The sequence below is a fragment of the Myotis yumanensis genome, unplaced genomic scaffold, assembly GCF_028538775.1.
Source record: "Myotis yumanensis isolate MYYU_CA2020_CCGP unplaced genomic scaffold, mMyoYum1.0.hap1 SCAF_19, whole genome shotgun sequence".
In the NCBI taxonomy this organism is placed as follows: domain Eukaryota; kingdom Metazoa; phylum Chordata; class Mammalia; order Chiroptera; family Vespertilionidae; genus Myotis; species Myotis yumanensis.
Window position 1 is genome coordinate 8,135,124 of NW_027223770.1, and position 23,050 is coordinate 8,158,173.

General features: G+C 55.0%; 1 protein-coding gene across 3 annotated transcripts in view; it reads left to right on the top strand.

Annotated features, from left to right (window-relative positions):
* The first annotated feature begins 903 nt into the window (after window positions 1-903).
* Window positions 904-23,050, top strand: part of TBX5 (T-box transcription factor 5) — a 44,826-nt gene continuing 22,679 nt past the window's right edge. For 2 of the 3 annotated variants that reach the window (XM_070399745.1, XM_070399746.1), the window contains exons 1-7: window positions 904-1,117; window positions 4,883-5,067; window positions 6,514-6,608; window positions 8,615-8,734; window positions 9,470-9,617; window positions 12,988-13,140; window positions 20,603-20,694. In XM_070399745.1, coding sequence (XP_070255846.1) covers window positions 4,921-5,067; window positions 6,514-6,608; window positions 8,615-8,734; window positions 9,470-9,617; window positions 12,988-13,140; window positions 20,603-20,694 — 755 coding nt within the window. In that variant the 5' untranslated portion in view covers window positions 904-1,117; window positions 4,883-4,920. Of the gene's footprint in view, window positions 1,118-4,882; window positions 5,068-5,574; window positions 5,664-6,513; window positions 6,609-8,614; window positions 8,735-9,469; window positions 9,618-12,987; window positions 13,141-20,602; window positions 20,695-23,050 lie in introns of those variants that run through there. The other variant, XM_070399747.1, reaches the window with a different exon arrangement.

The window sequence follows — 23,050 nt, forward strand, 5'->3', positions numbered from 1 at the left end:
GCGCGTTCCCAGCGGCGTGCAAAAAGCTCGCGCGCACCCTCCACGGGGCTGCGTAGAAGTTATGCCCATCGATGAGAACAGAAACAATAATAAACGTTATTACAAAACAAAGTAGGGCTCCTCGTCCCTCGGCAGGCCCCGGAGCTATCATTTTTCTCTGCAGAAATCGCCTCTCTCCATGCCCACCCCATCACCCCCTCGCACCCTGCCCCGCCCGCAGCGCTGGGCCCAGGCGCACCCCACAACTTAGCTGAAGGGCCCTTCGCACAGTGGACTTTTTCTACGCAAGAAACACTCAGGCCCCGACTTTCTGTCTCCCTCCCAACGCCTCTGTGTCATTTCCCCTCCGCGATAGCCCAGTCATTACTTCTGAGCTGGCCTGCGCGGGACCCTGAGCTAGCCCGTCCCATACAGGACCAGCTAGAGACGCCCAACATTCCCTGGCCCAGAGCTCCTCCTCGAAAAAATAATTTTTAAATAATAAGGGGACGCTCCTGCAAGAGACCTCGTCCCCCCTGAAACCGCCAGATTGCTTCCCAAGCGTGGGCTGCGGTGGGCTCCCACCTTCGTTCGAGAAAGGGCCCCCCTCCCCTCCCTTAGAAAATCGATCTTGGCTCAATTTGTGTCTGAAGTTCACCACCCCCATTTCCCCAGAGGGCTCGGGGTTTGTTTATTTCTTTATTTATTCCCGTGGCCCAGGCGTCCGGGACTTGTGGCTGCGCAGACCCGGGGACTGATAGACGAAGATGGAGAGAAATTAACCTCCCGCCACTGCCCCCCAGTCGAGCGTGACAGCGCGCGGACCGGTTGCGTGACTCGTGACGTCTCCAAGTCCTATAGGTGCAGCGGCTGGTGAGATAGCCGGTATCGCCCGGTTGCCTCTTTATTTTATTGGGGTATGCCTGGTAATAAACAGTAATATTTAATTTGTCGAAGACCACAAACCAACTTCGAGCTGGGAGGTACATGCTACTCTTGACAGAAGCTGGAAGAAGGTTTGGCCTAAAAGGAATCTCTTTTGGGGGCCTTTTCCCCAAACTCTTCACCTGAGCCCCCCACCCCAGTGAGGCGTCACTCCTGGCTTTTGCACCGGATAGAAGAGGTGGGATTTTTGGAGGTGAGTGTCGCCCTGGAAAGCTCTGGGGAGGAGGGGGGAATAGGTTTCTCTCGACTCTTTGCCTGCCCCCAACCCCCTAAGCTTCCCGCCCCAACGCGGCCCTGCGAATGCCCCCTCAGGTGCTGGCTCTCAGGGCCACAGGAGGGTGCAAGCTTTTGCACTTTGCCTTCGGGTGTCACCTGGCACGAATAGATTCCCCCTGGGGGCTTCAGAATCCCCATTTCGCTTGGTGGCCCGCACCATCTCCGCTCCACAAACTTCCGCGACTCTGGCCAGGCGATGGCTTGGGGGAGTCCGGATTTTCCCTCTCCAGAGGGGCCGGCGGGTTATTTATGAGAATTTATTTTATCCGCAAATCTCTGAGAATTTACAGGGATTGAAGAGGTCTTTCTGGATTTCCCTTTCCTTTTGCCAGAGATGCAGACACTCAGCCTCAGCCTGAAGCCATGTTTGTTTCCCGTCCTTGGCCCGGGGTCTCCTCCTTAGCAAGCCCCAGGTCCTGGGAGCTGACACTGTGGAAGGGCGAGGGTGTTTTCACAAATAAATAAACAGCCTCGGCGAAAGGCCGTGTGCAAACAAACCTGGAAGGTGGAGTGGGGACGGGAGCAAGTGCTCCGGGCTGCCGTTCTCCGAGGCCGCCCGCAGTTAGGGCTGGACAACTCACTTTGGAATTCTGCAGCGATGTGTCAGGCCTGCCTTCCGTTTAGTCCCAGCGGCCACAGAGGATCACCCCGAGGCAGCTGCTGGTCTCTGGGACATTTCTCCTTCCTTAATCCCGCTACCCAGACCTGGGCCTGCGGGTCCACGTCGCTAATCAGAGCCCCGCAAAAGCACAGGGTGAGGGGGTACGGGAGATGAGACCAGAACCCTGACATTTACCCCAAGCCCTCGGGGCTCCAATCTGGGTCTGCTCAGACTAAGATCCTGACTGTTTACGCCTGTATTGACCTCTTCAACTCGACCCTCAAAATAATACATTGGGGGGGGGGGGGCAGGGAGAAGAGCCAAGGGGAGATGAAAACCCCAGCCAGTCCCCAATGACTGTTTGATTATTTTAATAAAACTGGGCATTGCCTGTGTACACATCCAGCCAGGGAGGTCTGGTGGCCCTGGGGGTGGGGGCCAATGGTGATTTCTTGGCATCTTTGATCTCGACCCCCATCCCAACACACCTTCACCCTGCCTTCACCCCGGAGTCACTGAGAGTCTGGGTGATGAGTGGGGAGGGGGAGAAATGTCAGGGCGGCTAGCTGCCGGCTGGGCCAGGCGGGGTCACGCCGCTCTCCCTCTTGAGGTCAGCGTTGGAAAGAGAACGCGGGTGAGGCTGCAGAGGAGGCGCTGGGCGTGTGTGCACGCGTCTTGCATTTAGACTCCGCTCTCTGCACAGCCCGGCCCGCGGCACGGAGATGACTTCCCGGGCAGAAGCCGGCTGGTTTGCGATGATTTGTGCAGGAATTTTTGCAGCCACCGAGCCGCACTCAGAGCAGCAGAGATGGATGGACGCTGGAAAGGGGGTGGAGAGGAGGGGGTGATCTCCAGGTCTGGGTTTGAGAGTCGTGTTGTGATGTGAGTGTTCGGGAAATCTAATGGAAAATGTGGTTGGGGGAGGGAGTGGGAAGGGATAGGGAGGGAGGAAGGAGGGAGGCAGAGGGGGAGAGAGAGAGAGAGGGAGAGAGAGAGGAGCTAGTTGGATAGGCAATTCCAGGACTTTGTAAGCATCAAGGCAGCCCAACGTCACTGAGCTCAGCTGAGTCGGCTTGTATTTCTGAGAGAGAGAGAGAGAGAGAGAGAGAGAAATATCTTACCTCGGATTCCGGAACTTTAACCCTGAAAGCGGCGCTCAGAGAGGACTTGGACCATTCCCACGGCTTCCTTGGGTCTCCCCACTTTCCCTCCTGGGGCTTCCCGGGAGGAGCAGGCCACTGGGCTTATCCTATTGAGCCCCCCCACCCCCCTGCTGTTTTGCGTTATTTGGAGCCCTTCTGGCGCCTGACAGCTTGGAAGTCTTTAGGGAGAGAGCGGCGCAGAGCGGAGGTGTGTGCTGGCCTTGGGCCGCGGCTGCCGGGGCTGCAGCGCTGGGTGCCCCTTCGCAGGCAGCACAGCCTCTAGTCCGCACGCAGCCGCCCGCGTAAACCCGGAGCCACCATGCCGGCGCCCCCGCCTCCGCGCGGCCGGCTGCCCTGCTAGGAGCACCAGGGAGGTGGTGAATGCACCGGCTTCACCGAGTGAGGTAACCTGGCCGGCGGCTGGCCCGGGAGGGAGCCCCTGGCGAGTGGGCCCGGGAGGCGCGCCAGGCAGTGCTGCCGCCTCGCCCTGGGCTCCGCGGAGTCCCTCTCGCAGATTTCCCGGGACCAGCGGCGGCGGCCGGGGGAGCGGGGTGATTTACAGGACGCGCGGCCTGGTTCTGTCAAACCGTATCTTGTTCGCCTCCGCCAGCCCCGAGCTCCCGGGATCCCGGCAAGGGCGCGGGGGTGGGATTGTCCCCGTGGCCGGTGGTGCTGGGAGCGCACGTGGGTGACGCCAGCCCCGCTATCTTTTGTTGGGAGCAGACGGCGGGGCTCCCTTCGCTGCCTCCCGAAAACCCCAGGGCGCCTCGGCGAGGGAAGCTCTGGGGAGTGGGGCCTGGGCAGCTGAGTCTCCGGTCGCTGCGGACCGGGATGGGGTTCGGCTTTTGGTTCGAGAGGCTGCTGCGAGCGGAGGGGCCATGCCTTGCGCCACCTTCAGTCTTCCCGGGTTTCGAGGGAGGAAATTCCTACTTGGGAGCTCGGAAGGCGCTGGGAGCAGGAGGCTGGCTCCCCGCGGCTGCAGCAGCGCTGCAGCTGCTGTTTTGTGCGTTCCAGTCTCCGGTGCCTGCAAACCCGGGCCCCTCTGCCCGTTGCGTGGGGCCGAGGCGGCCGAGTCCACGCCCGAAGCCCGGGGCCCGTTGTGTCCTCGCCAGGGCCGAGCTTGGGCCTGCACTTCCCGAGACCAGGCCCGGCTGAAGCTCGGAGGAGCTCCCTTCGGCCTGGCCGCTCCACAAAATGCCCGACCCCGGGCTGGAGGGCGGAGGAAGCCGGCGAACGCGCGCCCCGGGCGGCGCGGCTCCCTCGGAACTCCGGCGGCGCTTCCCTGCCCGGCTGGCTTTTTGTTCTGAACGGTACTGAAGGTGGAGGAAGACGGGAGGACTCTGACTGCTTGAAGGACTTTTAATTTTAAGGCCTGAACCAGATAAAAGATGAACGCGAATTCTCTTTCGGATGGGCATCTCCCTCTGCAAATCTTTCCCCTCCGAAGTGGCTGGTTTTGCAAGAGGCGGGTTGCTCAGCCGTGCTGCCTGGGGAACCGGCGGGTTTTCAGAAACACAGCTCTGATGACCTCCTGTAATTCCACGGAGAGAAAAAAAACATTCTCCAAAGGACACTAGGTTTTTGTTTTGTTTTTGGTTCCTACCCAATGGCTTCCAAAAATACCCAGGCCTTATCTTTATTGGCTCTTCCAGAAGTCCAGACAAATTTGACGGGCAGCTGGCTTATCCAGGGGGGCCTGCGCAGGGCAGATGCGGGCTTGCCTCCTCCGGGCCTGACGCGGGCCTTTCGCAAGAGGTTGTGCGTGATCATAAAGTAATAGCAACAATACTAATAAGGGGACCTTTGCAGCCCCCTTCCGCTGGGAACGGAGGTGCTGGTAGCTGGAAAGTGGGGCCCCAGCTGCCCCCTTGTCACTTGTACTGCACTCCCAACCTTCTCTCTCTCTTTCTCTTTCTCTGTCTCCGCTTCCTGTCCACAGCGCTGGACCCCGAGCGGTCACAGGGCCCCGGGCACACCATGGCCGACGCAGACGAGGGCTTTGGCCTGGCGCACACACCCCTGGAACCTGACTCAAAGGATCTCCCCTGTGACTCAAAGCCAGAGAGCACGCTAGGGGCCCCCAGCAAGTCCCCATCGTCCCCACAGGCCGCCTTCACCCAGCAGGTAAGGAGACCCACCTTAGGGGCCTTCCGCAGGAACCAAAGCCCCTTTTGTGGGGTGGGGCGGGGAGCAGGGGTGGGTCGCCCCCTGCCCCTAATTGTGCTCTTTCCTTTCTATCCCCCCCCCCCCATACTAGTCTATTCCAATCCACACTATTCTGAGGATTATCTTTGTGGCAGGAGGGTTTATAAATACACTGAGTTGCTAGAGAAGCCTTGATTATCCAGCTATTTGGGGCCAACTAACAAGGACGCAGATCCTCTGCCTGATGCACTAGGTGCAGGCTGGGCCCCGAGCGCCTCATTAAGGGCCAGGTCAGCAGCCGCTTCAGGCCAGCATGAGCGATGGCTTGACCCCTCCTCAGATCTTCCGTAGCCTTCGCCTCCGCCCGCCTCCTCGCGCCGCCGCCCCGAGCTGCCCAGAGCCAGGGGCGCACCATTTGTCTTGCGCCGGGGCCTGGCCGGCTGGCTGCGCAGGGCTGTGCCGTGAGGGCAGGAGGGCGCAGGGAGCCACGGACTCGCCGGCCGGGCCCAGGTAGACCTCCATGATTTTAAACAAGCTGTCAGGGGGCGAGAAGCCGGGTGACTTCACCAGAAAAGGTATTGGACGGAGCTAAAGCCCTTCTTGGGGATGTCGCCGTCCTTCCTGACTAGCTCATCGCCTCTGTGCTTTGCCCTTCACGGGTCTCAGGGAAAATATGTCTGTTTGTAGAGAAGCAGCGAGAATGGGCACGCAGTTTTGGAAACTTAGATCTCCCCTTTTTACAGAAAAGCAAATTCACTTACTTATGGATTATTGCAAAACGAAGACTTTGTATATAATTTTTTCGTGTCGCTTTTGTGAAGTAACTTAGTGGAAAGCGGAAATGTTAAGTGGCTTAAGCTGTGCTCATAATGAAAACAGCTTGCGGGAAGGAAGCTGGGCGTGCGGAGAGCCTAGGTTTGTTACTATAGACATTGGAGAAGGCATCTTTGCTTTGGACTGCGGGTACCTGTTACAATCTGTAAATGTTTTAACATTTAGAATCGCACCCGTGTCTGTATCGGCGCTGCGTGGTGAGAATAAACACGCACCTACGGTGTTTGCGTGCTTTAGGCTTGCGCGTGGGCTTCTGAGCCTCCGTGAGGACAGCCTGAGCGGTGTTTTGAGACGGAGTGGTTTCTTTAGCTGCATCCTCAGCCCGTCCCCCATTGGACATTCTGGAGCACCCCAGGGCTAGGTGTCCCCTCTAGGCTGGTGTAGGCGACATAAGAAGGACCCCCCCATGGAGCACCTATGGGGGTTCCTGGGCTGGGGCTGCCTGGTGCTCCAGCCCAGGGACTGCAGTGAGCTGGGGACGGTTTTCAGCCTCTGAGCTGAAGGAGAAGTGTCCGTGTTTGGGGCCAGTTTGGGGAGCAAAGGCCCACCATCCCCGGGCTTGTCCATGTGACTTTTCTCTCCTTCCTCCAGGGCATGGAAGGGATCAAGGTGTTTCTCCACGAAAGAGAGCTGTGGCTGAAATTCCACGAAGTGGGCACGGAGATGATCATAACCAAGGCGGGCAGGTGAGCGGTCGCGTCTGCGGAGGGCAGCGGGGAAGCTGGGAGAGTGCGGGAGAGACGAAGGGAAGATGGCTGGGGGAGACGGAGAGAGAGACAGAGACAGAGAGGCCTGGAGAATTCCCCCAGGGCCTCCGTCAGCGGGGGAATACCCGGAAGGGCCAGCTGCGGAAACAGGTATTTCTTGCAGCGGGGCATTTCCTCCACCTCTTATGTAAGGAGAACCGAGGCTCGGGAGGCTGTGCTCTGTGGATGCAATAGTAACGAGAGGGGGGAGCGAGGACTGGAAAACAGAGGTGCAGGGAGGACTCAGAGAGGAGACCGGGTTTCAGAGTGGCTCCCTCGCCTCCACCCTCCTTCCCACCCGCCCTGACCTTGGAGAGGTTCCAGAGTCCCCCGGGGCCGAGTCTGAATCGCTGGGTGTATTCGCTGCCTCTTTCATTGTTTATAGAACGCAGGCGAAGCCTTTGAAACTGAACCGGGGCTCGGCCGGGCTCTATATACAGACACCGATAAACATGGCAGTTTCGCCCGCCCGCCCGAGACCCGAGACTCGCCCTGCAGTTCCCTTTTAAAGCTCGCGGAGGTTTAGCTGGGAATGCTAGCCTCCGGGGGAGGGGTGGGAGAGTCGTGCAGGGTTGTATCTCCGTGCGTGAGAGCGCCGCGAGGGTGCCCAGGCCTGGGGACGGCTCAGTCACATCGCTCCCCGTCCCGGACTGGCCCTCCGGGTCCCCAAGGGCAGAAGGGCCCGCGCTGACCCAGAACCGGCGGCGTGTGAAGCCGGGGAGGCCGGTAGGCCCGAGCCGCCGAGTGTGTGAAGGGGGAGGGTGGAGCCGCCCCGCCAGACGCCCCTGGCTCTCCAGCCCGAAGCCTCCCGCAATAAACTGACAACAGTGACATTTATTATTATTTGAAATTAAACAATGTCTGCTCCCCCGCTCGGCCTGGGTGAACTAGGAGGCGCGTTCTGTTTATACCAAAGAACTAAGGTTTTCTTCCCATTCCGCCTGGGCAGGAAAGCCACGGCGGAGCCCGGAGGATTTCACTATAAAAGGCCTGCGGGCCTCGCGCCCTCCGCCTCTGAGCGCACTCACTCGGCCAGATAAACACCCAGGCTTCCCCTCCAAGGCTCCCCTGCCCGCCAGCCCTGAGCGGCATGGGATCCGGGCGACTGAGCCCTCACCCCCGAGAGCCTTTAAAATGCCTACTTTTCAGGGTGCACTCTCCCCGAGGCGGCCGGGAATTGGGGAGAGGGCGCAGCGCCCACCGTTCTGGGACACAACCACCCGATCCTCTTTCTGAAACCAAATCTGGGTGGATTTTTTAATTTCTGTGCCGAGGGCCCAGGAGTTTAGACTCTCCAAGGAAGAGTGCCCTGGAGGGGTTGTGGGGCGTTTAGGAATGCGTTCCTGCGAGGCTCGTCAGAGGTCCCCAACCGAGCGACTCTCTGGGGGCGGAGGACTGAAGCCGGGACAGGGCCTGTGTGGGCACCCACCTGTGCTCAGTCCCTAGGGCACACGCACCAGGGTGCCCACGTGACATGGGGCGCTGCCCAGATGGGCCAAAGCACCTGGCTGGGTGGAGGGGGAGGCCAGCTTTTTACCTAAGAAGCCTGCTCCTGCCCCCAATTTAAAAAATGGGTGTCTGGCTCTGGAAAGAGCCTTAAGCAGGCGTGGAAATGGGGGTCCCACGCAGGCCGCCTTCAAACCCCGCTCTCCAGGAGCCCTGCCTCCTGCTTTCTATTTTCTTCCTGGACTTAGTGGCCAGCCAGCCGCTTTCTTAGCCTTTCCCCTCCCCGTAACTGCAAGGGAAACCCGGGATGGATCTGGGCCAGAGCGGAGTCGGGGCCACTTTTGTCTTTCACGTTTCTAAAGGAATCTTCCATCGAAATTTGTGGGCATACTCTTCTTATTAGCTTTAATTCATATTCTCTCTCTCCCCCCACCCTCTCTCCTCCCTCACTTCTTCCTTCTCTCACTCTCTTCCGGGATTCTTCCTCCTTCCCCTCTCAGGCGGATGTTTCCCAGTTACAAAGTGAAGGTGACCGGCCTTAATCCCAAAACGAAGTACATTCTCCTCATGGACATCGTCCCCGCCGACGACCACAGATACAAGTTTGCAGATAATAAATGGTAGGCACCAGAGTGGCAGGTGGGGAGGGCGTTCCCCCCACAGACCCAGCCGCCTTGTCTGAGGTCCTACCGTGCACAGAGGCTTTTGCTGCCTTCCCACTGCATTTCCTTGACCTCATTCCAAAGGGCCAAAGCGCAGCGATTAGCCCCCATTTCAGAGATGAGAAAACTGAGGCTCAGAGGAGGTACCGGGCCTGTGTGCACCGCTGCACCCGCGGGTTGTCGATTTTTCAAAAGGGTATTGTTACCAAGCGCTGGAGGTATTTGGGGGCGTAAAACCATTTACAGTTACTTTTTATGAGTTACCCGCTTTGAACATGCCTTTTTATGAAATTGCAAAATCGGCCCATGGTATTTGAGTAAAACAGGCAAGAGCGGAGAGCGAGGCCCATTCCGTGGGTAGATCTCTCCGCAGCTGCCAAGAGTGCAGAGGCCTGAAGAGGAAGGCCCCTCTGAAAGCCCTCAAGGAGTTTTCCAAGACTTTTTCACACGCCCAGGCTCCCAGAACCCGCAATTGTTGGTGGGCGGCGAGAGGCTGCGGCTGCTAGGCCCGCGCACCCCGGTGCTGGGGGAGGCAGGATTCGGTGGAGGAAAAAGAGCCGGGGAGGGCAGCTTGTCTGGAGGGCAGCGCAGGGCCAGGGAGACCCGAGGGTCAGGCCATTCTCAGGTTCAGCAGCCCGGGCCTGGCGCGGGAACCGCCTGCACCACGTGCGCTGAGCTGGTTCCTTGGTTTAGGTCGGTGACTGGCAAAGCGGAGCCCGCCATGCCGGGCCGCCTGTACGTGCACCCAGACTCGCCGGCCACCGGGGCGCATTGGATGCGGCAGCTGGTCTCCTTCCAGAAACTCAAGCTCACCAACAACCACCTGGACCCGTTCGGGCATGTAAGTACCGGGTGCAGCCCAGCCCAGCACATTCAGGTCCATCTCTCTCCTCACCTCCTCCCCTTTCCTTAGCTTCTAGAACCCACCCATCTCCTTTCCCGGCTTCGTTTATTTCACCCCTTGGTCTCTGCCCCCCTCCCCCCTTTCTGGATCTGGTCTTCCTTTCTCTTCTTCCTGTCTCTCATTTCTCTCGCCTTCTAATTCAGCTTTCCGTGTTCTCGGGCCCCTCTCCGCACTCACCGCTCTCCCCCCCGCCCACGGTTTGCCCTCTGCAGTCCTCCCTGTGGTCCTCCATCCCACGCTTTGGTCCGTTTTTCCTGGGTGGATGGAGGTGGGGCCTGGTTCTCCTGGCCGGGGGCTCACACGACGGCGTCCCCCCCACCAGCCCCGGCCTTTGCTGAGGAGGGGGGATCTTGCTGGAGGCCTGGACGCCGGGGCTGGGAACCCGGCCTGCGCCCAGTCCCATCTGTGACTAGGGGTGGGGGTGGGGGTTTCAGTCCCGCAGGAAAAAACAAACCATGGTCACACTGGCCCAGTGGGCACCCAGCTCAGAGGCCAGACCAAGGTGGGAGCCACACTCCTCCCCTGACCCCTCCCAAATCCTGCCTTAGTGTTGGGATGTTCCAGCCCAGAGGCAGCCGGACCACCTGCCCCCTTTCTCACAGACGGGCAAACCGACCCCAGGGGCAGACGCTGCTGCCCCTGCTCTGGTTAGGGCGATGCTTTCTGGCAGACCTGTTTTCCCCAACTTCCAGCTTTCCCCCTCCCCACAATGCCCACAGCGGGCAAACCGGGCCCGTCCTAAACCTGGAGCCCATGGGCCCCGAGAGAGAGGGGCCTGGCGAGCCCCTGGAATTGCATACGGGATATTGAGCGTGCAGACCCCACCCTCCAGGAGATGTGCAGTTTGAGCAGATGCCCCAGAGGGCACCGCCCTGTCTTCCCCAAAGAAAAACAAATGGAGAACAAAACACTGATTTTTAGAAAAACGCCCCTAAAATGCGTTGTTGGAAAGAATTCATCACCAGGACAGAAAACAGCCTGTGAATTCAGTGTTTGCAACCCTCAGATTGGTGATGCCACCATACACGTGGGCTCCTTGGTCTTGGGGCATTTAATCCTCATAGCAGCCTAGGGAGGGGCTGAGGACAGAAGTCCACGCAGCCTCTGTGACTGGGAGTCCAGGGAGGGGAGGGGACTTGCCAAGGTCCTCCAGCTGGGATTTGGGGACAGGATGTAAGGCTGGGTCTCCAGTCCCCAAAGGGCTCCCTGTCCTGCTAGGTTTCTTTAGACACAGTGGACAGAAACGGGGTCCCTGATTTGGGGACGTGAGGAGACTGGGTGGGGACGGATTTGAGCGGGAGGGAAGGCAGTTGGTGAAGGTACAAATGAGACCTCTCCCGTGGGCGCAGGTGGGAAGGGGACAGCAGGCCCTTCATGGACGCACTCAGAGCCGCTCTTTGCATGGCTGGTGGCAGCTTGAACTGGGGCAGGGACCAGGGAGGCAGGGACCAGGGAGGCCGGGCCCCTCTCCGCGTGGTCCGGAGCGCTCGGAAGGGTGCAGAGGGGCTTTGTCTCCAGCGTCTGGCGCGCTGCTGCCGGGGAGAGCAGGGCCCATCTGGAGCTTGGTGGGCGGCGTACCTGCGGGTGCTGAGCCATTCATTGCGGGGCAGCGCTGGGGAGAGGTGGGCTATTTGTGAAGGTCCCGCACGCACCTTGCGCCCCTCTGGAGCTGGGGCCCTAGTGTGGGGACCTGCGTGGGATCCTGGTGGCAGGAAGCGGGACTGTCCTGCGGCCCCAGATGGGCTCCTAGCCTTCCCTCTGCGACTCTGACGCGCCTTCGGCGTCGCGCTGGGGTGGCGGTGGGGGACCCCTGGGGAAGGCTCAGGGCCCCTCCCCCCAGCTCCGGGCACCGGGGAGTCTCAGGGCCCTAGGAGCCGGGGGAAGAGAGCGCGCGCTCCGAGCTGCTCCGGACTCCGCGCTGCCGCGCACTCCCACCGCGAACTCCGGCTCTGCGTCCAGAGCCGAGCGCCCTGATGAAATTAGGGGCCATCAGATCGCCCGCGCGCTGATGTCTCCGGCGTCCCCGGCCCGTCAAAGCAATTTGGCTAAGCCGGGCCGATGGCCGCGCCGCCGGGGCTGCGCGAGGCCCCGCTGCGTCTCTCTGTCGCCAGGCCGCCCGGGCCGGCGTCGCTATCGGCCGGGCAGGCGGCCGGGCTGCGGAGGCCCGAGATTAGAGCCGCGCGGCCGGGATCCGGGAGCTGCAGGGGCCCTCCCCCTTCTCCAGGCCGGTCTCTAGCGATGGCCCCAGAGCCCTGCCCCAGGGCCATCAGTGCAAATAATCAGAGACACCCAGACGCCCCCGCCGCTCCGGCCTGCAGGCCGGATTCTCAGCCCGCGGCGCGCGGCCTCTCGGTGGGTGCAGGTGAGAACGCTTTTCAAAAGCATCAGCGTCCACGGCCTCTGGGAGCCCACAAACTGGTGCCTTAGGAAGGAGGCGCCTCTCAGTGAGTGGTCGTGCTGGCTGCCCCCTCCCAGCGGTGGGAATAGCAGCGCAGCCACATCCGCAGACCCCGCTGGTCCCTGGAAGCACCCCAAACGCGGAGCAGAAAGGACGGAGACAGAATAGGCCGAGGAGGCCGAGGCCGCAGCTCTGTCTGGGGCCAGGTCTGGAGGTGATTCCCGCTGTGGATCCTGAAATACTGATAAAGCTGGAGAAGGAGAACCTCCGCGGCCTTGTTTGATGGTGCAGGGGGAGGGGCTCCCCTATCTCGCCGTCCTTCGGGTCCCCCACCCCATCCTCTTCTTTTTTCATTGACTCACACGTTGTCCGTTCTCCAAAGAGCCAAGCCCATGATTCTCATCCCAGTACTGCAAACGCTTCTTGTCTCTCTTTCGCGTCTCTTAGAGCTGTGTTTGTGTTTTTTTTTTGGGGGGGGGGGCAGAGTTATTTGTATGTTTGATTGTTTGTTTCTTCTCCCCTTTAATTCCAAAAGTTGTCACCAGGCTTTGGCGGGGAGGGGTGCAGTCCTTGCTCCCGACTTGCTTCGCTCCCGTTGGGGCGAAAGTGCCCTACGTAGGGAGTTAATTTATTAAGCAAACTTTATTAAGAATTCTGATTTACTGCCCTGTGTGCTTTGGGTAGATTCCTGGAATATTACCCTGGCTTTTCAGTTGGAAATTGTCATTTTTGAAATGTTTCTTTTTAATGAAATCACTGGACCCTTTTCAAAACAGGAGGGGAAAAAATCGGACTATTTTTCGAGCGCCTATATGAGGAGGCTCATTTTGGGGGTAGAGTGCGGGGTTTTATCTGGAAACAAAGGGGTTTTCATTTTTCTTACAATCTCATTTTCTTTATTATTTTTAGATTATTCTAAATTCCATGCACAAATACCAGCCCAGATTACACATCGTGAAAGCCGACGAAAATAATGGATTTGGCTCAAAAAATACTGCTTTCTGCACCCACGTCTTTCCTGAGACGGCGTTTATCGCGGTGACTTCCTACCAGAATCACAAGGTAAGTCCAGGGCCCGGGAACCCGTGCCGGGGTCTGCCGGCTGGTCCCTGACTCTGCAGGGGTCTCAGGCTGGAGCTGCACGCATGGCAGGCACCAGCGTCTACTCCAGGGGTTGGGCCTGGGGCAGAGCCATGGCCTGAGGATTGTAGCTTTTTTGTTCTATATTCATGGGTTTGGCAGACTTCTCTCTCTCTCTCTCTCTCTCTCTCTCTCTCTCTCTCTCTCACACACACACACACACACACACCAGTTAGAAACAAACTTAGCGCACTCAGCTACAATGAGGAGGCACCCACTACACCCTAGACATTCTCAGTGAGAAGAAAGGCCACTTCACCCATGACCGATGCTCTTGGCGGGGGGGAGGGGGGGGGCCGGGGAGGGGGGGGCCGGGCCGCCCTTCCTGGGGCCACGTTTCTGTGGAGATCAGTCTCATGCTCCCCTCCCTCCCTCTGCCTTTTGGATGCATTTCAACTCCAATCCGGGCAGGTGGCAAGGTTGCCGGAAACCTTGGGCTTGGATTTTCCAGATGCTTATCTAATTGGTTTCAGCGATTTCTGATCTCCCCTCCACACCCCCACCACCACATGCTAAAGCAAGGTTTGCATTGTTACAAAAATAAAAACACAAATCGAGCAAGCTCTGCCACCAGCAGCCTGGACCACACTCCCAGGACTTAGCTAGGATCCTGCAAAACCACAGCTTGGTGAGGCGGTCAAGCTGTGCTCCTGGGCAATGGTCAATGCGTTGTTTGGGAGAAGGTGGCTGTAGCTTGGGGCAGAGGTGGGATGGTGCCAGACCCCACGCTGTGCTGTTCGAAATCCACAGTCTGATGTGGGCATTTCAAAGCTTGGCAGTGACCTTGGAACAGGGCGCCCCATAACCACAGGTCGGGGGAGCATCAGCTCTTCTTGCCCAGGAGTCAGGGCTGTCTTGACTCGTCATGGCTCATGTCTGTTCTTTAGAAACTCGAGGGGGCGATTCGTTGTATTGGTTGGGGGGCGGGGGGGGGGGATTGAATGATTCCTAAGGCTTGTTATGGAAAGATCTGGAACCTGACAAGGCAAGATGTGGGTGCTGGGAGGGGCCTCAGCCACTGTGCGGTGTGGACTGTTAAGAGTATTAAGCAGTGATTTGGGGTTAGAGGGCTGTGGTGGGGAAAGTAGAAGGTTCCATATGGGATCAGGGAGGGTGGGTCACGTGGACAACTTAAGGAGCCGGACCTGGGAATGGGACGCCCCGCCCCCTCCACAGGTCCTAGCCCCACCTAGAGGTAAGGAAGTTAAAGGGGCTGTGGGGCCATGCGAGGGAGGCCAGCAGGGCGAGAGCACCCTGCAGCTCCCAGGCACCCCGTGGAGGTCCTTCCAGTACTGGGTGTCAGGGGAGCCCCGGAAGCCGGGTAGTTAGAGAATGCTGTGGGTCAGCTCCACATTCAGAGTGTCGGCAACAGGCCGGCTGTGATGGATGAGCCCCTCCAGGCCACAAGGCCTGTCTGGGAACCCAGGTCTGGAGAGAGCTTCCCTCCCGAAGAAACCTCGCTCGCCCCCAAAATGCAATGACTTTTTAAAGGGAAAGAGGATTTGGCTGAGTTCTCCCATCGGTTGAACTGACAAGAGCCAGAATATATATATTCTCAAAGGCTCCCGGGCCGCCACAGGGTCCAAAAATATATCGAATAGCCCCCCTCCCCCAAGAAAGCCCAGCTTCACACAGAAAGGAAGGAAGTGGTGGACACAGGACAGTGACCTGCTAGAGACACGTGGATGGTCAGACCCTTTGGGAGAGATGCCTCAGCTGTGTGTAGTCACCGCCACAAAGGGGCATCCAAGGGGAAATTTCTCTCTGCAGTTTTACTGAGGCATGATGGTCACACAATAAACTAGAATATTGCAAGTACACATTTGATTAGTTTGACACATGCATATACCCAGGAAACTAGCGCCATAACCACTTGTGACTATACCCAACCCCTCCCCACCCCCAAATTTCTATTTTTTCTCATCTTTGAAAATTGAATTGGGGTAACATTGATTACTAACATATAAATTTCAGGTGTATGTCGCTATAATTTGGTATCTGTGTGCCCTGTAATATTTCTACTTAAAAAAAAAAGTCTTCTCCAATGAATATATTTATTGATCTGCCTGCATGAAGGAGCTTGTCCAGTGGGTGTGTGCGTGTGAGTTTCGAGCCGCGTCTAGGAGACGGTGTGTAAATGCTCATGGATCTACACACGTGCATCTCCGGATACGCGTGTGGGTATTTCGGAATCGGTGACCACACACAGGAACTGCTCGTTTTCTTTATTGGTTGGTCCAGGGAACCCCGTTGAGCTGGACATTTATTTAGGTCTTTTCAGCCTGCCTGGCAGAGGGATTTCGTGGGAGACAGCTTTCTGTCACTCTCCCCACGGTGAGGTCTCCCCCACTTCAGTCGGGGGCACGCAGGGCCCCTATTTTCTTTGTCGGGAGGAAGTGCAAAGCAGCTCCGTTTTCCAGTTCAAGTCCAGGGCCGCTGCAGACGTGCCCGCGTGGATGGGTGATGTGTGACTTCCGTCGGCGGGCCAGGCTGAGGGTGATCTTCGGACTCTGTCTGTGGCTTTATTGTCCCACCGGGGCCTCGTGCGGAGGCCCTGACTTCATGGGTAGAAGCCACCTGAGCTTTATGGCTGCTTCGGGTTCAGGTGGGACTCCGGGGGGCAGACGGCCTGGGTTCAGAGCCATTTAACTGAGCACGTTGCTGAGCTCAGCTCTCCCCGCCTGTAGAATGGGGACAGGAGAAGGTTTACTGGTTGTTCTCGTTGTGAGGATTCCATGAGAATCCAGGGAAGGGTGTGGCGCAGACGCTGGCACAGGAGTGTTAGTGACAATCCCATTGACTGGCTCCGTCGCTGATGGATTTATTCACAGGGCAGCTCGCTCCATCCAAAAGGCAGGCTCTGGAAAACTCTTTCCTACCCTGACTTTCTTAGAATCCGAACGACTGAGATTTTCACTAAGTTCTTATTACTGTGGTTGCAAAACCACAAAAGGTTAGGTTTCGGGGCTTCGTTCGTTCACCGATCGTGTCATCAATTCCAGGACTGTCTGCCCAGCATGATGCTTTGGGTAAGTGAGCAGGGAGAGAAAAGCAATCGTGGGGTTACTTTCCCAGGGCAATTTGGGAAAACAGGAGCCACCGATTGTTTATTTATTTATTTACTTTTGGCCAAAAAGGGCTCAAGGGTGTCTGCTGGGCCCAGGTACCAGGTGGAGGCAGGGAGGTGACAGGACTCATTTCTCAGGCGGCAGTCACGCCCCGGGTGCCCACGGGCTGCTAATGACACGACGTATTTCCTCAGCCCAGCTGCGATCCCGAGCTGGATTTGGGAGTTATTTCCCCAGATGGTTGACAGCTTGAAAAAGATATTTAAAAAACTCGAATCTTCCCCAGCGACGTTCGCTCCGTGAAACACGTTTTTGTAAGGTTTTTGCTGGAGTTGTCAGCAGCTCCCGGAGCAATCCCTAGAAATATTTAGGTGTTAAAAAAAGGTCACGTGGGCATTTCATTTCCCTGCCGTTGCAACAATGGCTGTGTATGCGAGCACGTCTGTCCCCCGATATTAACTTACTTTGCCATTAAAAGGCATTTTCCTCCTGCTTAAATCATTGTGCAAGGAGCCTGTATTTATGAGGTATGAGCTTTCTGGTTGGGACCAGGAAATGAACCCCTAATAGAGAGACATAATTAAGATTTTTGGCCCTCGTGAGGGTTTTTTTCTTTTTTTTTTTTTCAAAAGCAAGAATTCCCAACAATTATTCTCATTAATTTTTACAACCTCTGTCCCACTGGTTGGAGCTGGCATTTATATTTGTATGCGCCCCCGCCCCCCAGCCCGCCCCCGGATATCCGGTTTATGCTCATGCGGAGGGAGCATGGAGTCAGTTGCAGGGGAGCCTTTTGGTAGAAGCGGGACATCACGGTGCATCTGTCCGTGTGTTTGTGCGCCCGCGGGTGAGCTAGCTGACAGGTAGAACATTCGAAGGCAAATTCAAGGACAGGTTATTGTATGGACGGCATAAAGAAGACATTGTTCTCAGGAAGTAAGGTGGACATATGGGAAATAAGACGGAATTCTCACCTGAGCTCAGCTTGGATGCTCTCATTCCTCGGGGGTAGTTCTTGTGCTATGGGACCTATATGCAGTCTCCAAAGCAAGGTGTATGCAAGGTCAACACACCTAGTGTCTGTGAACGCATCGTGCTTACGCTATGCAGCCACATTTTTGGAAGCTGTGGTGATAAGTGCAAGAATTAGGTAGAAGTGAACTGTTTGAGGGGCAAGAAATGGGTTTGAGCAAAATACCTTGTCTGATAAAATATCCAAATCCACCCCTTTCTTCTCTCAGGCGATACTTTTGTCCCGAGCTCCCAGTAGAGAAGCGACATCACGGACTGGGCATTCGTTCAGACCTGAGGCCACAGCCCATGTGTCTTCCGTCCGCTCAGGGACTGGCTTCAGGGACTGCAGGGGAGGGGCGCAGGGAGTGGGGCAAGATCTCATTTTCTAAGTAGACTGTCGGTGATGGGATTTTTACTTGACTTTTTGAGAATCTCCCCGCCCCCGCTTTAAAGAAGGAATTTATGGTCAAGTGGGTTGCATTTTATTGCGACCAAACCTGAGTGGGAAAGAAAGCCCCATTAGGCTTTCAGACTCGAAACAGAACTGGACTCAGGAGTGCACATTTTAAAGACCGTTTTTTTGTTTGTTTGGGTTTTCTAAAAATATGTTTTTATTGATTTCAGAGAGGAAGGGAGAGAGGGAAACATCAATGATGAGAGAGAATCATTGATTGGCTGCCTCCTATACACCCACTACTGGGGATCAAGCCCCCAACCCCGGCATGTGCCCTTGACCGGGAATAGAACCGTGACCTCCTGGTTCATAGGTCGATGCTCAGCCACTGAGCCACACTGGCTGGTCTTAAAGACCATTTTTTAAAAGGGATTTTGTAGACTCTGAAGAGTCAAGTCAAAATCAGAAAGCTGCAGGAATGGGTATAATTTTTTAAAAGAGCCAAAACCAGTTTGGCTCAGTGGATAGAGTGTCGGCCTGCGGACTGAAAGGTCCCGGGTTCGATTCCGGTCAAGGGCATGTACCTGAGTTGCGGGCACATCCCCAGTAGGAGATGTGCAGGAGGCAGCTGATGGATGTTTCTCTCTCATCGATGTTTCTAACTATCTCTCTCCCTTCCTCTCTGTAAAAAATCAATAAAATATATTTTTAAAAAAGTTAAAAAAAAATAAAAGATGAGGGAGGAGGTGATGTGTATACACATAAATAAGCATGCATACATATTAAAACTTTTGTAATAGATTTTTTTAGAGCAGTTTTAGGTTCTCAGGAAAGTTGAGTGAAGGTACACAGGTTTGCTGCATTCCTCCTGCCCCCGCCCCGCCACGTACAGCCTGCTCACTATCAACATCCCCACCAGAGGGGACATTGTTACAGTCAGTGAACCAACACGGACACATCATCACCCGAAGTCCAGTTCACCTGAGGGTTCACTCTCGGCGCTGTCCATTCTGTGGGTTTGGACAAGCGTTTAATGACACTGCCCAGCATCACAGTATCATACAGAAGAGTTCCCCTGCCCTAAACATCCCACGCTCTGCCTACTCACCCCTCCCTCCCCTCTAATACTGGCAGCCACACATCTTTTTACTGTTTCCATAGTTATGTCTTTTCCAAATGTCATATGACTGGAATCATATAGCATGTTTTTAAATATTTAGTTTACATATGTTTTTATCATGAACACATGCGTATACATACATAGTAAGTTTATGCTCATTATAGAGCGTTGGAGTTAGAAGACCTTACTAAGCCATCTCCTGTAGAAAACAGGACATACCAGACTGTCTGCCCCCAGATGCACTATTGGAGGGCGCCTTCATCTATCACCCCGCACGGAGATTCTGTGCATCTATAACTATACTATGGGGTAGATTGAGGTGATTTGGGGGGTTACATGAATATGATGGAGCCACAGAAAGTTGTCCTCTTTCGATTATCTTTATTCAACCATCAGGAAGACAGTCTTAGTTTAGTTGGGACTCTTCTGTGATTGAAAGGTGTCTAATCTTCCCTTGTAACGAAGAGAAAGCCCACCTTGCGTTTAGAGCAGCGGTGCTCAACCTGTGGGTCGAGACCCCTTTGGGGGTCGAACGACCCTTTCACAGGGGTCGCCTAAGACCATCAGAAAACACATATATAATTACATATTGTTTTGTGATTAATCACTATGCTTTAATTATGTTCAATTTGTAACAATGAAAATACATCCTGCATATCAGATATTTACATTACGATTCATAACAGTAGCAAAATTACAGTTAGGAAGTAGCAACGAAAATAATTTTATGGTTGGGGGTCACCACAACATGAGGAACTGTATTAAAGGGTCTCGGCATTAGGAAGGTGGAGAACCACTGGTTTAGAGCTTTCTGTGGGTACCAGTAGAGAGAACTGAAAGCATTGCTTTCTTTCTGTGGAATAGCAAGTGATTCTGGTTGGACATAGAAGTGATATAATATTTTGTACTAAATAAGTTGAAGTAAAGACTGATTAGCTTCAAGTGAAAATATTAAATGGACCAGTGTACAGGTGTGATTTAGGTGACAGTGACCGTGAAGGTCAAGCGTGAGTGACTGAACCTCGATGTCCACAGAGTGACTTGATACATACAAATTAATTCACACCCAGCTGTCAGGAAATACTTCCGGCAAATGCCAGGTAGAGGCGCCCTCGCATCCGGACCTGCTACTGTTCACTCATCCTCATAGGATGTGTGTGATGGTTGACATGGAAGTTCTGGGCCTTGACCCAAAGGCCCTGTTCTATGACTAAACTTCGTACATTGCAACAAAAGTATCCAAGAAGAGGGCTCTTTCTTCCTTACCTCAAAAATGAAAGAGGCCTGGTAGCTGCTCGATAGCCATTATATATGCTACAATTCTATCCGTTAGTGATTTAATTAGACAGCGTTTTCCACCTGAGCTGGCAGAGTCTACCTGTGGAACAGAAATGAACATGACACGAGGCACTGCAGGACTGGGAAAGCGGTAAGCGAGCCCGCCCGAGTGGAGCCTGCCAGCTGCAGGATGCGTGACACCGTCCAACATGCACACCTTTCCAAAGCGGAGGTGGATGCCGGGGAGGCCTAGTTGGTGTTTGGAACACAAAATGCTAAGAGTGAAATCAACAACAGCAACAAACTGGCCAGAATGATGCTGAGTAGGACTTGAATTAATGGGCAAACCAAATCCCAGTTCTTTTCTCTGTTTAAAAGCAGTCTGATCTAGGATATTTTTTCAAAGCTTCCGCCTGAATATTTGGTTGCCAGAGGCTGCCTTTATGCAGCACCATCTTAGCTCATGTCCCGAGGTTGTCTCATAGCAATCACGCTCTCTCCTCTCTTCAGATCACCCAGTTAAAGATTGAGAACAATCCCTTCGCCAAAGGCTTCCGGGGCAGCGACGATATGGAACTGCACAGAATGTCAAGAATGCAAAGGTAAGAACGTGAGTTCCTGGGCTCCCTCCTCACCACTTACCCCCCCGAACAGCCCATGTGAGCCATCAGCCACAAGGCACCTCCCTCCAGCAGCCCACCGGGGACGGAGAAATGGAGCCCTGATAGCCAGCGAGCAGAAGGCAAAGGAGCCTCCTGGAGTCCCACTTGCTGATTGGCCTCACATGTGGTTTCCTCTGTCAGGCGACCTGGAGAGTGTATCCTGGAAGCGTGGGGGTGGAATGTACCGAGGTCTTGGCATCCTTCATCTGCCCAGGGGGTTAAAGCTACCATTCGCTCCTCTTCCCTTGCTGTCTCTCCTCCTAGTGAAGTCCTCTCTCTCTTTTCCCCATAAGTCATGGCTGATGAATGATTTTCTTTCTGGCAACAGCTCTTGGTCAATGAAAGGGAAGTTAACGACTTGATTTCCTGGGGCTGAAATACAGACAAACTCGACACCACGTGGTGTCCAGGGCACCGGGGGATTGGGAGATGGTGATAAAAATCACTCCATACTTTTACATATCCTGTGGTCGCAGTCGCTGATATGATGAATAGATGGGGCTGTACAAATGTATATAGTGGGAATTTGGTCTGATTTGAAGGGATTGCCAATTTCGTCAAACACTCTCTCTGCCTCTTGATATGTTTCCAAAATACGTTACCATATGGCAAGAGAATTAGAAATACATCTTGATCCCTGTGACCAAGAAAGTGTGTTTTTTTCCTTCCCCTGGTGGTGGGTTTCGTGTTTCAAAATAAAATGAGGTCACGCAGGAAGCTTTTCCTTATCCTTTTCTGGGAGACACAGAAAGGGGGAGTCGGGCAGATGGACAGACATGCTCACTCAAAGGGAGACAAGAGACCCGAGAGAAAGGCGTAGCTATGTGGTGGTTTTAACGTTGGGTTTAGAAATACACGCCGTGGAAACTGTTTTCAATAGCAGGCTTCCCAGATCTAATTTGCATACTTTAAAAAATAAAGAGCAGAAAGGTGAAGGGAAATGCAAGGTGCAGATTTCCAGTTATAAAAGAAAGAAGTCACGGGGATGTAATGTACAACAGGGAATATTGTCAATAACATTGTGATAACCTTCAATGATGGTTATTAGACTTAGTGTCGTGATCACTTCGTTAGGTGTATTAGTGTTGACTTTCTGTATACCTGACACTAATATGATATTGTGTATTCACTGTATTCAGTAAACATAAAAATGTCATTGTCTTCACGTGTACATATGTACACTACTTTTGTAGCTAAACATTTGGCGTTAAGCACATCTACATTTTGAAACTGGAGTTGGATTTAGTCTCTGGTCAGAAAAAAAGTTGACAACAAATATCACATAAGGCTGAGAGGGGGCAGACTCTCTGTGGCCCTAGGCTCGGAGGTAGTTTTTATTCCTGCCGCGTTCACACTCCGAGCCCAGTCCTTCAGGCCGATTAGCCATCGACAAAGGCTTGTCTCCAGCAGGTAAGGGTCCAGGTTGTGCCGTGGGGACCAGGTGGAGGGCACCCAGTTCCAGCTGAGATCTAAGGGTTTTTCCCAGCCCCCACTCCCTCCCTCCTCCCCACTAGTCAAGAGCACATGGGGTAATGGATTTACGGTGTTTTGAATCAACCCCTCAAATTTCACCAGTTCCCCCAGGTCGTGTTGATTCTACCTTCTTAACATATCTCAGGATTCACCTCCCTGTCTCCGTCCAGCCCGTCTATTCTAACCACTGCTCCTGCCTGCGCAAGCCTCCTAACTTATTTAGACCCGACTTCAGTCCTGTTCGCCTCCCGGACATTCTCTGGGTAGCCCTGAAGACATCGTTGTAAAGCACAAGTCAGACTCGGTTACTCCACACCTAGAACATCTAGGCCTCCTATTGTTTTCAGTAGGAGGCCCAGACTTCCTCACGTGATTGCCCAAGCCCTACGCGCATGACCACTCCCCTCCGGCCTGGCCACTCCCCGTGCTTTGTCCCTCACAGGTGCCTCCTCTCTGCTTCAACCTAGTTCCAAACCCACTTCTTTTGGTGACGTTCGTCCCTCCAAACAGCACATTTGGTCTGCCTCAGACTTGTCCCCTCCTCCTGCACTTGGCCGTTCCCTGCCTGTCACTAGTGTCACCTTGTAGCTTTCCCTTCCTCCACGAAGCTCCCCCGGCCGCAGACTGTGTACTCCCATCTGCTCCCAGGACCCCTCACTGCCTTCCCGGTCAGGCCAGGCCCCTGCGTGTGGGGAGCTGATTGGACAGGTGGCAGCCTTGGAGGGAGAGACAGGTGGGAGGTACAGGAGTTTAAGAGCTCAGATGTCAGTGATCCTGGGGACTCTCCCTGAAGTTCTAGCCACGCCGCCGTTAGATATTTAGG